At 40.4% G+C, this 12,644-nt stretch overlaps 2 protein-coding genes across 2 annotated transcripts in view; both read right to left on the reverse strand.

Moving 5' to 3' along the window:
* Positions 1-64: 64 nt before the first annotated feature.
* Positions 65-1,639, reverse strand: LOC118321072 (proteolipid protein 2). The gene is made up of 4 exons (XM_035652260.1): positions 1,504-1,639; positions 900-1,055; positions 680-775; positions 65-409 (listed from the first exon to the last, which is right to left on the reverse strand). The coding sequence occupies exons 1-4, from the start codon at positions 1,591-1,593 to the stop codon at positions 299-301; spliced, it is 453 nt and encodes a 150-aa protein (XP_035508153.1). The 5' UTR covers positions 1,594-1,639; the 3' UTR covers positions 65-298.
* A 459-nt stretch (positions 1,640-2,098) lies between these two features.
* The window catches only part of galns (galactosamine (N-acetyl)-6-sulfatase), a gene marked incomplete at its 5' end in the record, with an annotated part of 19,065 nt that continues 8,519 nt past the window's right edge, over positions 2,099-12,644 (reverse strand). The window contains 5 exon segments of the mRNA XM_035652159.1: positions 2,099-2,748; positions 4,033-4,150; positions 8,227-8,348; positions 11,815-11,917; positions 12,300-12,442. Of these exon segments, the coding sequence (XP_035508052.1) occupies positions 2,662-2,748; positions 4,033-4,150; positions 8,227-8,348; positions 11,815-11,917; positions 12,300-12,442 (573 nt within the window). The 3' untranslated portion in view covers positions 2,099-2,661.

Raw genomic sequence — 12,644 nt, forward strand, 5'->3', positions numbered from 1 at the left:
GATGCCCCCCAGCTGCACACAACACAATCCTGAGCCACTCAGTGGAAATATCCAACTCGTGATGTCTCAAGTCAAAGAAAAATCTTTATTGATATTTGTTGTTTCACAAGATGTGTATCCATTTTGAAAATATATAAACATATTTCATTTGATTTACAGATAGAATCTTAATTATATATTTTTTAAAAACTTTGAAGTGGCTGAAACGTTTTGAAACAAAGTGTAGACCTATAATAAACTCTTATAATACAATACGCAGTTATTTAGAACTTTTTAATGAATACTGTAAATTATTTTTTCATTCATTGTTTTGATTCTGGGCTTCACTTCTTGGGTTGTTGAATGTGATGTTCTTGAAAAGCGTGTAGCTGTCCACAAACAGCAACCCAGCTGACATTAAACCAACTATCTGCAAATAGAGAGCAGATCTCAAATCACATTACATGTCATCACCAGTGTGTGTCTGTGTGTGTGTGTGTGTGAGAGAGAGAGAGAGAGAAAGAGAGAGACAAAAGCAAAATCTTCAAGAGGACTCATATTGTTGGGCGACAGCACAGATAAAAGCAATGTTTGAATATTTCATTTTATTGACAGTGTATAGGGGAAAACTCAAATCCACATATCAAAATTGGCCCACACAACTCAGATTGCAATTATAGATTAAAGAAATATTTCTCACCCCTCCAACCAGTGTGCCTGTGACAGTGTATGTAGCCAAAGCCATCAGACTCAGGACAGTAAAGTATAATGTTGCAAACAATGAATTGAACATATCCTAAAGAGAAGACAAGAGAAGACCTTGAGAATAACAACATGTACAGCAGGCTATTCTTTTAAGCACCAGGCCTTAAAAAAAACGTGTAGAATTTTATAATGTTGTGCTGTAAAACATCACCCACCATGAGAGGCCAAAAGAAGAAAGTCAGCCTCTTGTTGAGTTTGAGCACATACAGCAGCACCAGAAGTAAAGTGATCAGAAACTCCAACACTGTGGCTGTAGTGTACTTTGGTGTGGCTGCTACAGTGAAACACACAAAGGCTACTAAAAAAGTCACCTAAAGCAGAAAAAGAGACACAAAACACAGAAAAAATGTTACTGCAATAATAAAAAATACAAATTTTAACACATTTTTTTAATTGTAATGCAATTTTCACTAAGCTTAGCACATCAGTTCTTCTGATTCACACATTACCTTCCTCCATACAACATGTTGCACATTCCAGTTTATGCAGAAAGAGGAACTGAGTTTTCCCTGATGTTTCCACATCACATTTTGTACATGAACTACTGACCAAGTAGCTCCTTTAGTCTCTAAAATTCTCTTGGCACTGTATGTTAATGTGGGTCACTGCTATCAACAAACTACTTTTAGTAACATTGTTAACTTAAGCATACAGCAAACTAGTGGTGCTACATGTTATTGCCTCTGCACTGTAACTGTATCTGTAGCTCTTTCCTTGAACTTCGGTTGAAATCTTTTGGTGAAGAGCAAATATTCTCACCATCTCTGCTACTTTCAGGATTCCCCTCTTTGATTTGAGAAAAGCAATGTCCACGTCCATGGATGGGCTCCTATTCAGATCCTCTGACATGATGGTGCGATTTCATTAGCAAAAGACGACTCACTCTGTTTCCTGAAACAAGCTATTTCCTTTTAGCTGTATAGGAAATGGCTGTTACTAAATTCATGCGCAATGTTTTCACACCAGCAGCTATTCTGAACTTCTACTGAAAAAGCTTAACAGGACACATAAACAAATATGTGCTCTGACATTTAGATACATGGTCCTAGAAGAATCTGCATCAGGGCCTGCCAGTGATTTGTAAAGCTGAAGAGAGAGTTTGGTTAATTTTATTTGTAAAACTGAGGCTGAGGGGGAAACATTTAAGATACTGTTAGCTTTTTTGACGAACAAATCAGCTGCAGCAATGCCACCAGTAGAATAAACTATTAAGAAGTTTCAATGTTTACTTCTTTCCTTTTCACTATTCATAGTGAAATTATGTGTTGACTGTCTTAAGCAGAACTATGTGTATATGCACAAAATGCATGCATTATGAATGTACCAGATGTACAGTCATGAGTCATGATACATGTAATAAATAAAACTTTCTTTATTGAAAACCACTTTCTGAAGTATGCATGTAGAAAAGATACAGAATGAATTACATAATCCAACATGGTACAATTTATTCACTTTACCCATCGCTCAAACTGAATCTATGCGTTACATAAATACACATCTCTTGGATTTTATCTTGCACATTGCACATATCATCACCAGTCACACTGCTGACTTGGTAATAAATCCCATGCTGATTCTGATTTAGGCATGATCAAAATAAATACATTTCCCTATCTGTTCTACACCACTAAAATGAGTTGTGACTTAAACCACTGATGCACTGTTTCTCCAGGTCAGGTAGAAGTTGTGCTGATTCATTAAAATTACAACTGTAAAAGCTATTTGCATAATCAATGTAATGTTGTTATAATTCCCTTTTTGTTTCACCACATCAACACTGTACAGAAACCATTTTACAAAGAATTCAAAAACATAAACATTATTAAAATAAGGTTGTTTGTTGTTCTGTAGAAAGGCACATCTTTTTGGAGGTTTTGCTTCCTCATCCTGGTTTCTGGTTCTGTAGTTTTGTTCTCAGTGTGGCCACTCACACTTCCAAGGTACAGACTTGGGCACTTTGAGACACTTTCCCAACTTCTCACAGCCTGCGGGGGCCCAATTCTGTAACAGAGACAAGCCATCACAGTAAGCACAAGAAAAGTTATCAAAAGGTATTATTTATTGACCACCAGATCATTTTTGTGTCCTGTCGTGTGCCATGAGGGTCTTGGGCTATTAGGTGGTCACATTTGTGCATTGTCTCATTAAATATTGTCCCATCATGTTTAAGATTTATCAAGTAAATGTTTATTGGAACAATCATTTAAGGATATAGTTTTTTTTTTTAATATATACATGGTGTCAAGGAATTTTAAAACTATGCGTTACTAGCTCATGCAATTATATAATATTTTGCAGAATTGAGTCATAAAACCTGATCTTACGGACTACATTTTACACTACACAAGTAGGAACTTTAGTCAGAGAAAACATCTTATAAAACCTAATAATAAACATATCGTATTTAATTTTCTTCTAAATGAAAAACTGGAACTCAAATAATGCATTATTGACCTGTATCACATGAATGGAATGGAAAGCGCCACATACATGTGAATAATGGTTTGCTTGACATACATGATGTAAAAAGTCAATAGATCCGTATTAGCACAACATAGGATAAGACATTATATTACAGGACAGGCACCAACATCCCCGGCTAAAATTGTGTTCATTTTCTTCACCACAAGGGGGCAGTGCTATGCCACAAATAAATCCACAGCGGCCCAGCCCTCACAATCTGGTGCTTGAGGTGACACAGGCGATGCTCAATTTAGCTACTTTGAAATAAACTAAAATATTTTTTGCCCCAACAAAAGCATAACACAGACACACAGTCAAGGTGGAAAGGTCCAGATTAAGGTGATAACAGAATTCACATTCAGGAGTGAGTTTGTAATGGTGATAAACAAATGTGAAAACTAAAAGCTAAATCTGTTGAAGTGGAACATTAAAAGTCTTCAGGCTCAATGCAGACTGGAAACAGATAGCAACTGAGAAAAGATGTCTATTTAGAGACGTTTATTGATTCTCTTTTATTTTTTTCATTAAAGCTTTATCAATTTTCTCTTTTGTATTCATTTATCTGAGCGTGATGCAGACAACAGAGAGATAAGATGAAAACACGCCTGGCTTTGAGGGCTGCTGGCCCGAAAGAAACACATTATCTGCTGTGAAAACTGAACTGGCTTTGGTCCACTGCCTCTGGATATAGCGGGAAGAGAGTTAGCTGCTACACACAACAAAGCCTGTTTTTGCAACATAATAATTCTTGTTTTGCAATTTTGCTGACAAAGTGCATGATGAAAGTAAAAGATATATCTATCTATGTTATGTAACTCTCACCATCACGGCCACGTCACACATGTTGAGCTGGGGAATACCGGGCACCAGAGTCTTTTTATGGCGCTCCACAACCAGAGAGATCCTGCTCAGCACATCCTGGTACTCTTTAGTCATAACACTGCAAACACACAACTAACAATTAGTTTCATCATCATACAATTTATAGAAATGAAATGTCAAAAAACTGTGAAAAAATGTCACAAGTTCCCAGAGCCTGAGATGACGTCTTTAGATGTCTTGTTTTGTCTGACCAAAAGCCGAATAACAGCAGAAAACTGAAACTTAATGGTGAGCCACTTGCCAAATTGTATTGTATTGTTAAGATGCAAAATGATTCTAGGATTCCCAAGCATTCCCTCAACTGACTCCCTGTGCAAGTGTCACTCTAAATGTGTGCTTAAATTATGAAAAATAATTAATGATTAAGGGATTCTACATATTTAACAAGCATTTGTACTTCACAAAAGAAAAAACAGCATAAACTGTGTGCATAGAATTTAAACCTTTGGTGGACCAACTTTGCCCAGCCATGGTCTTAAACATTAACAAAGATGAGTCTGAATCAATCTACTGGTTACATTCATGAAAGTATACATACACACACTTCCACATATACAGTTGTTGTTTCTGCATATGTTAATGCATAGTGACACACATTGACACAAACACACAGTCTATACAGTTTATTCTGAATCTGTTTTGTCCATTTGTTTCTGTTGTTTATTATGAATTGAAAAGCCGACCACACGACATCGATGAAAATAATCCCTACATTTTTGCCTTTTTTAGGTTAGGGTTAGGGGGTTACACTGAATGTATACAGTCCAACTCATTATATCAGAGTGGGGACATGCTGTAGCTTTTAACAACAAAAAACATAAACATAAATGCACACATACAAGGCTGTCCACTCGGGCACCCTTTGGGAAAGCGCACTCAGCAGCGTGAACTATGTAACCCTTATCCCATCCCCTGTCTCTCAATTACTGCGGTTGGACACCAGGGAGCCTGAGCACCTCTGTGCATTATTATATTCAGTGTGTAAAACACAGGGACCCTGAAGGCTTTCAAAGGAACGCTGCTCTCAATAGGACCTGTAGGGTTAATGGGCTGTGTGTGCATGTGTGTGTGTGTTGGGGGAGTGGGCGTCTGGTGGCGTGACACACGGACAGACAAATATCAGCAGTGCAATTACACCCCTGATACATTCACCAGCAGCACCTGTGCCAGCCTTCCATCCTCCCTCCACTGCAAACCCAACCCTCTGATTGGCCCCTGGGGAACATGTGCATGTGTGTGAGGTGAAGTGTCAATTAGAGTAATAACCCCAGGCCCTGTCCAGCTCACACCTACCCTCCCCTCTTAGATCTCCCACAGGGCAGCAAGGCTTCCTCCATCAGCCAGCACCTGCTCCTTTCCTTGATACTCTCAGTCTTTACTTTCCCCTACAATTACTCGACTGGTAGTGCACTGGCTGCAATTAGTCTCTCTCCTGGTGTGCCACATTCGTCATAAGCTAACTATCTACGCATTGTGACCCCAGCTGATAGGGAATAACCGGATTACTCCCCTCGGTTACAAATCAGACATTCAGATTAAATTGCTTCAGCTATCTGGAATCGGCAAATTCGGCTTTCGCCTGATCTCAATCAGCGGGAGGGATATTTCATTGCCCTCCTATCTGTGCCCGCTATGCATTGTTGCGATTCATTTTGTGATAAGTGATGAAGCAACTTAATAGAAGTAAATGTAAGGGAGATTTATCAGACTGCTGTAAGTATTCACTTTCCACATACAAGTCTGCAAGCAAAGCATGCCACGTACTGAGAAACTTACATAAGGCACTAAGTTTTCTATTGTTTTGTCTATGCACTGAAAATCTTACAGTGCAGACCTCTAAATCAAAAAACTAATAATATCATTTGTTTATGCCTCCTCTGCAAACAAATAATAAAAAGCCCACAGTCAGCACAGCTCATTATCATGATTATAACCCTTAGCCTACTGGTAGTGAGGCAAATTCTGGAATAATAAGCAGGCTGTATGCAAATGGAGTCTTTTGATTTATAATGTATGGCACCCAAGGGGGATGGGGGCATTGCTCAGGTGTGTCACCACTCTGATTACTGATTCATAACACTATTGCTGGAGCGCGCGCACACACACACACACACACACACACAGACGCTACACACACAAAAACAACCACACAGTAGCAGAAGGTGGGGGAATTGAGGAGACAATCAAATACATCTGTCCTGCCTTCCCCTCCCCTCCACCTTCTTCTCCACCCCGGTGGAAATTGAGCACTTCAGTAAGGACTATTGATTGGGGACACAAGAGCTTGGTGGCAGGCAGCAGATGAGGCCAGACTGTCTAAGGGCTGCCTGCAGTGTTAAAGCTGGGACTACACTCTGTATGACCAGGGCTCTGGGGACGTGAGCTGAGGTAGGTGGTGAAAGAGTAGGATGTGTTAACCTTAGGGCAATAGGGTCACAAAGATAGAGGGCGAAGCTTGAAAAAGGCTTTGAACAAATCCAATGGGGATCCAAAGGTAGATTCACACCTGGTTGGGTCTGTGTTTCATCCTGGACAGATGGACCACCAACACAGGCCCTCACACCCTCTGACTCCAATAAAACTTGTCTAAAACAATGGCAGCTGGACCTCTGTTTGTATAAGAGAATAGAAAAACTGAAAACTAATACCTTCTGCATTTTTCCCCCAGAATCTTTTCTAGATTGCATAATTATAATCTACACTGTTTTCCTGGGTGACTGTTCTCGACTGGGGATAGTGTATGTGTGTGTGCTCTTTGCTATATCACAGGCTGCGACAGTAGTGAAGGTATGTGTGCAGACAGGCCCTACATCATCTTAAGTGGCTCTTTAGGTGCAGACAGAGATTAATGATGGCCAAGCAGCCAGTCCAGCTGGGGGACCGAGGAGCACACGGACAAAACGCACACATACACATGTGTACACACACACTTAAGTAGGATGGAGGAGAACATTCCCAGTGAATGCAGAGGGACAGCAGCTTGGTGAGAAGAGTGCTGAGAAGTGAGCTAAGGTGCACAGCAGTAGGTGGAGTGGGAGAAGTATTGGGGGTAAGACAAAAGTTTGGAGAGGAAGGGGACTGAACAGTGCAAATTAGAGCGGATAGATGGTGCAGTGTTCATGCAGAAGAGTGTGTATAGGGGGTTGACCTTTTAAACGAACTCAGTGACCCCAGTGCAAAATTTGTGGTTTTGGGTTTGGTTTGTGTGTGTGTGTGTGTGCGTACACATATCTAGCACTCAGCACAACACATGGCTGCATATTGATTGGTTTTTGCTTTATTTTTTATTCTTCCAAGTAAATAGCAAGGCTAAAAGGTGAGCAATTGAAAAGCAACATTAATGTTTTATCATCCAATCTCACTTGAGAACTGAGCAGGAGGCAAAGAGGAGATGAGGCCAGAGCAAAACATGAGAGGCAGAGCTGCAGAAGGCAGAAAAGAAAGGTCAATCTAGGAGTTTTTATGGCAGGAGGAAACCAAAGCAAACACTGTGCACAAAAGGAATATTCTCTCATCAAAGCGATTTTGAGATTATCTTAACGTATTAGTCATGGTGTCAGCTTGCGTCAGTTTTTTTTTTTTTCTAAAAGATCATTATAAATATTCTATATTGAGAGAAAGAAGAGGAGGCTCATCTATCTTTGCACCCTTATTTAGTAATAGTCTTAGTTCAGCCTCAGCTGTCTGTGTCCTCTGGCGTCACTCCATCCTCTTGGCGATTCTTAACTCTCCTCTGAGCCGAGGCAGAGACACACAAAACTCCATTAAACAGCACTCGCTCTCAATTTAGACCTGAACAATTTATCTTGCAATTTTAACCTGCAGTGGTGCATCTGGGTTTTGAGGGCCAGATAGTAATCTTTAAGGAGCTGTTTGCAATCACAAAGAGAAGGGTGTAATCAGGCGCGCTCTGGCTGAGCAGATCAATCCGCCGCCTTCTTTTTCATGCCATTGAATCAGCATTGATCTCATGCACATCACATCAACAGGCAAACTGCCTTCCTCTTTTCACCCCTCTCCTGTTCATTTTCCAACATCTCTTCACTTCCTGGTTCCTGGTTGACTACCCTCTCTCATTTTTTTCTGTCCTCTTCCCCACCCCCTCTCCTGCAATTCAGTTTTCAGAGAACTAACCTGATAGGGAACTTTTCACCAGGATCCCGTCCCAGGTGGAAGATTATTGGCTGCATTGTGTGCTCTTTCTGCTCGTGAGTAGTCACACCCGGGACCTCTTGACCTGGACAGAAGTTGATGCCCTGTGAGAGAAAACACACACACAAAACCTTTTTAGCTTTTTACTCGAACAGTTACATATTGATGCTAATATGGTTTCTTCATTTGAAGCCAATCTGATGATTGTAATATGTCATTAATATGTCATTAAAAGGAGGCAGAAAAGTTGATGGCTCCCAGTTCCCTTTTTTTTCCAAGCATACTTCTAATACAGCAGCCAGTTCATAATGGTAATGACTTCGCCACGATTGCATAATACAGATGTGGAAGATTTGTGGATATGTATAGTACTATAACTCAAGCAGAGTATGGATTAGATTATTGACTATTGCCTTTAAAAGCCTTATCAGTTATAAACAGACTCGAAAAGAGAGTCTGACATTTTGAGGAGGAATGAATGAACCCTTCAGATCAGAAAGTCAGATCAGTTTTCCCTTTCTCCATGTTTCTAAAGTATCTCTTATTTTACATTTATTTTTTTATTTTTAAACCACCGGGAGTCCTGTAGCCCTGTCTTCTGTACGTATAAGACTGCAACCCACTGTGGGGAAGAACACAACATCCCTGTTTTGGCAACAAAGGTCAGAATATTAAATATGAAGATCAACCTAACACAGTATATGAAGTCAGTCTCACTTCTGATACTGTCTGGCACTCTGTAATGACTTTGTAATGAAGTTTTAATGCCATGGTGTGTGTCCTATTTGGTAGTTTTCAATGGCCTATATTTGATTCTTTTAAATGTTTTTGTTGAAACACACATACACAAGAATATCACTCTGTGTTTTATGAAGTACAATAAAATGATAACTCAGCTAAAGAGATCTGGATGTTTAGATTTAGGCTTGCAGCCACCTGCTACTCTCAGTGCTCAATTTTGTTTAATCTTGTTGTCGTATGGCCTATGTGCATATTGTCTTCCAATCCATTGTGTTATTCTTGCAGCTGCTGTTGGTACACCATAAAGGGTTCATGTCACTGGCAAATAGAGGACTTTCCTCCCTTGTACTGCCTCCCCTTCATCTCTCCATGCCTTCGCTCCTGCTCCCTGACTCCATTCTCATGAGCCTGGCAGTGATCGCAGCCTGATTGAGTCACACTCACTCCTCCAGAACCCCCTGGAGATCTTCCTCCTTCTTTAACACACAGACACACATACACTCACACAAACACACACTTTTTGATGAGCACAACTAATATTGAGAAAGCATTCATCTGTAAGGCACTGCTGCTGCCCCCCTCTGAGATCACTTGGCAGAGCACCTCGAAATACATATAGAAGAAAAAGAAAGAGAGTGAGTGAGAAGGATAGATACCCCCCGCCCTGCAGAGCCTCCTCTCATCCAGACTTGTCCTGTCTTTTGAAGCCAACAGCTTAGAAATGCAGAAAAGAATGAAAGAAAAAAAAAAAAACTCTTCCCAGAGGAGCAGCAAAAAAGGCCTGCTGTGTGTATCTCTCGCACTCTGTTTCTTGTACCCAAGACATGACAGCAAGAACTCCATATCTCCCCTGACATTAATGCTATGGATACAACTAGGCTGCTTTCAAACTGGAGCAGAGCAGTCGCTATTACAAGATAAGGTGCAGGAGCATCTACGGGTGGCGGGATGGAGGGATGGATTTTGGAAAAGGAAATATTCTGTCTACTTTGATCCAAAGGGGAAAGGGTATGCTTTGGAAGGAGAGCAATCAATTTATGTAGATTGTGGCTGAATATTTCAAACATCTACTTTACTTTGACCAGTATATTTGACATATTCTACAATCATGTACAAATTGCAGTTCAGATTTTCTAAATACTCCAAGAGGTCTTTATATGCTATAATGTATGTTCTTGCCTTTTGCCATAAAGTAACTGAACTAGGAGTTCAGTATCTTATGTCAGTTTATTCAAGAGAATTGCTGCATAAATAAGTTACCAGTGTAGGACTAATAGGTGTCTAGGAAAAAAGAAAACAATTTCAGTTTTCATTGATCAGCTTAAGTATTCAACATGGTTTAAATAAGCTATCACAGCTGCCATAGAGCTCCTACTGTAGCATAGGTTACTCAGCAACCTAGATACAAAGGAGCCACAGTCATGACAAACTATATTTCGCAATATTAACATCACTACACTGCCTCAAGAGAGTTTGATGAGAGCCATTTAAGCCTGTGAAATTTCTCATTTTCCTCATGGCTGAGCTGCATGAACACAGCCAGGACAGAGCAATACGTCTCCCAGCTATTAACCTGTAATTTCACTTGTCTTCCCAGACACACATCTTCCCTTGTTTATTTCTCACCATGGGCCAAGAAAACCAAATTATATTTTAAAGAATTACCACAGCTGAAGAGCAAGCAGGAAAACAGACTTTTTTTTTAGGTTTGATTGTGGATTTCTGTGGCAAGACAGGTTAAACTGAAGCATATATCGGGATTTTAAGGGTGAATGACAAGTAATGATAAATCCATGTTATTCCTACCACAGAAGGCCTAATGGAGGGCCTCAAAACAGATTTTCCTTCTAACGGTAATTTTCAAAACATTTCATGTGTAGTCTGACTGTGTGAAACAGCTCAGTATGAGCGCATAAGTCAGTTTGTTTACATTTTTCATGTTTATAAAATGTACTATGGGTTACATGAGATGGACAGTTTAAGGATTTTGCCATAATGACATGAAGCATACTGGGAATTGAACATTCCTACATTGGAGCTCAACAGTCGCTCCATAAAACACACACAGACATGCACATCTATATAGAGTACCGAACATACATGTACATGTTTTCTCTCGTCCTCTTTCTCTCTCTCTTTCATGTACACACACACACCAATCGATAGGCAACTCACAGGCAATCAGACGCCATTATTTGTGAAGTTCCACTTCAGTTCACATGAGTTGATAAAGGAGGCTGCTATTGATTCAGCGGCCCTGAAGGAGAGAGCAATTTAAGCGACCGATGGGGCATAAAACAAACTGGATCACAGGAAAAGCAGAGCCATGGAGGGAGGACAGGAGGACATGTTTTTATGGACAGAGGAGAGGAAGAAGAGCAACACTATCCTGCTTCTCAAGTGTCAGATTTCACATTTTTCCTGATACATTTAATCAGCACCAAGTTGATGTAATTACGGCCGAGGGATACCGCTGGCATCTGGCTGCCTTTCTTTCTTCCTCTTGAGCTCTGTGATGCCAAAACAACAAGTCTACAGCAGGCGATGTCGGTATGTAAATGGAAGGGAGGAAAATCTCCACTGGAGTTAGAACAAACAAGTCAACTGGTTGATGAATGATCAGTTCGCTGATGTGGGGGCTCTTCATTAATATTCATTACGCTCTGATGTACACAGCAGTCAACTGATGAACCATTTTCAAGATAACACCAACAGTGAAAGTGTTTGTGTGTTTGAGTAAGATTAGACAAAGAGGGAGGATGTGGCAGTGCAAATCAGGAACTGAGAAAACAGATGGGACAGAATTGCTGAGTTAAAAGGGAGTCTTACACTTTTAAACTCCTCCCATGAGTTGCTCCAGGTCCAGTAGTGTGCCTTGTATTGTCCAAGCCTCACAGCCATCAGCTCATTCCCACGGTAATAAAAGATCGGCCTGTTGAGGATGATAAGAGGGGGAAATAATGCTCAGATTTGTTTCTTCCCAGGTGAATTTGCACCATATTGGAGATTTCTGTTTCGAAAAAAAATATTTTCTTTTGGCATGCTTACACTTAAAGTCCACTCCCACTGGTAAAGAGTCTGCAGCCACACTAGAAGCACTGTGGGACTGTATTTAGGCACAGCGGTGCTTTGAGCTAAATGCTAACATCTGCATGCTAACATACTCACAATGAAAATGCATGAAATGTTTAGCAGGTATAATGTTCACCATGCTCATTATCTTAGTGTAGCACATTAGCATGCAAGCATTTGTTAATTAAACTAAACTGCTAATTAAGCACTAATGCTACACAAAGCTTAGTGTGTGTGCATACCTGTTTTGGAGGATGTGTGAGTGCTTTAGCAGGACTGGTGTCAAGTCTAGTCCATCAAGGGTTCTGTCATCAGGAGGGCTGATGCCGGCCAGAGCCAGACTGGTGGTGAACAGGTCCATCACATTGGCCAACTGGAAACTCACCTGCAAAAAAGGACAAAGACGATTTCATAAAAACACAACCACTATCTGCTGTATGAGAAGCTATTTCACACAACCTGCGAGTTAGGATTGGAAAAAGTGACCTATGAAGAAATTAGTATTGGCCATGTGTCCTCTCAAGGACTAAAACTCAAACTGGTCCTCATTTGTCCTTGGTAGGTGTATGCCACACACACACACACAC

This window comes from Morone saxatilis, unplaced genomic scaffold, assembly GCF_004916995.1.
Source record: "Morone saxatilis isolate NCDOM2014 unplaced genomic scaffold, NCSU_SB_2.0 Contig11, whole genome shotgun sequence".
Taxonomy (NCBI): domain Eukaryota; kingdom Metazoa; phylum Chordata; class Actinopteri; family Moronidae; genus Morone; species Morone saxatilis.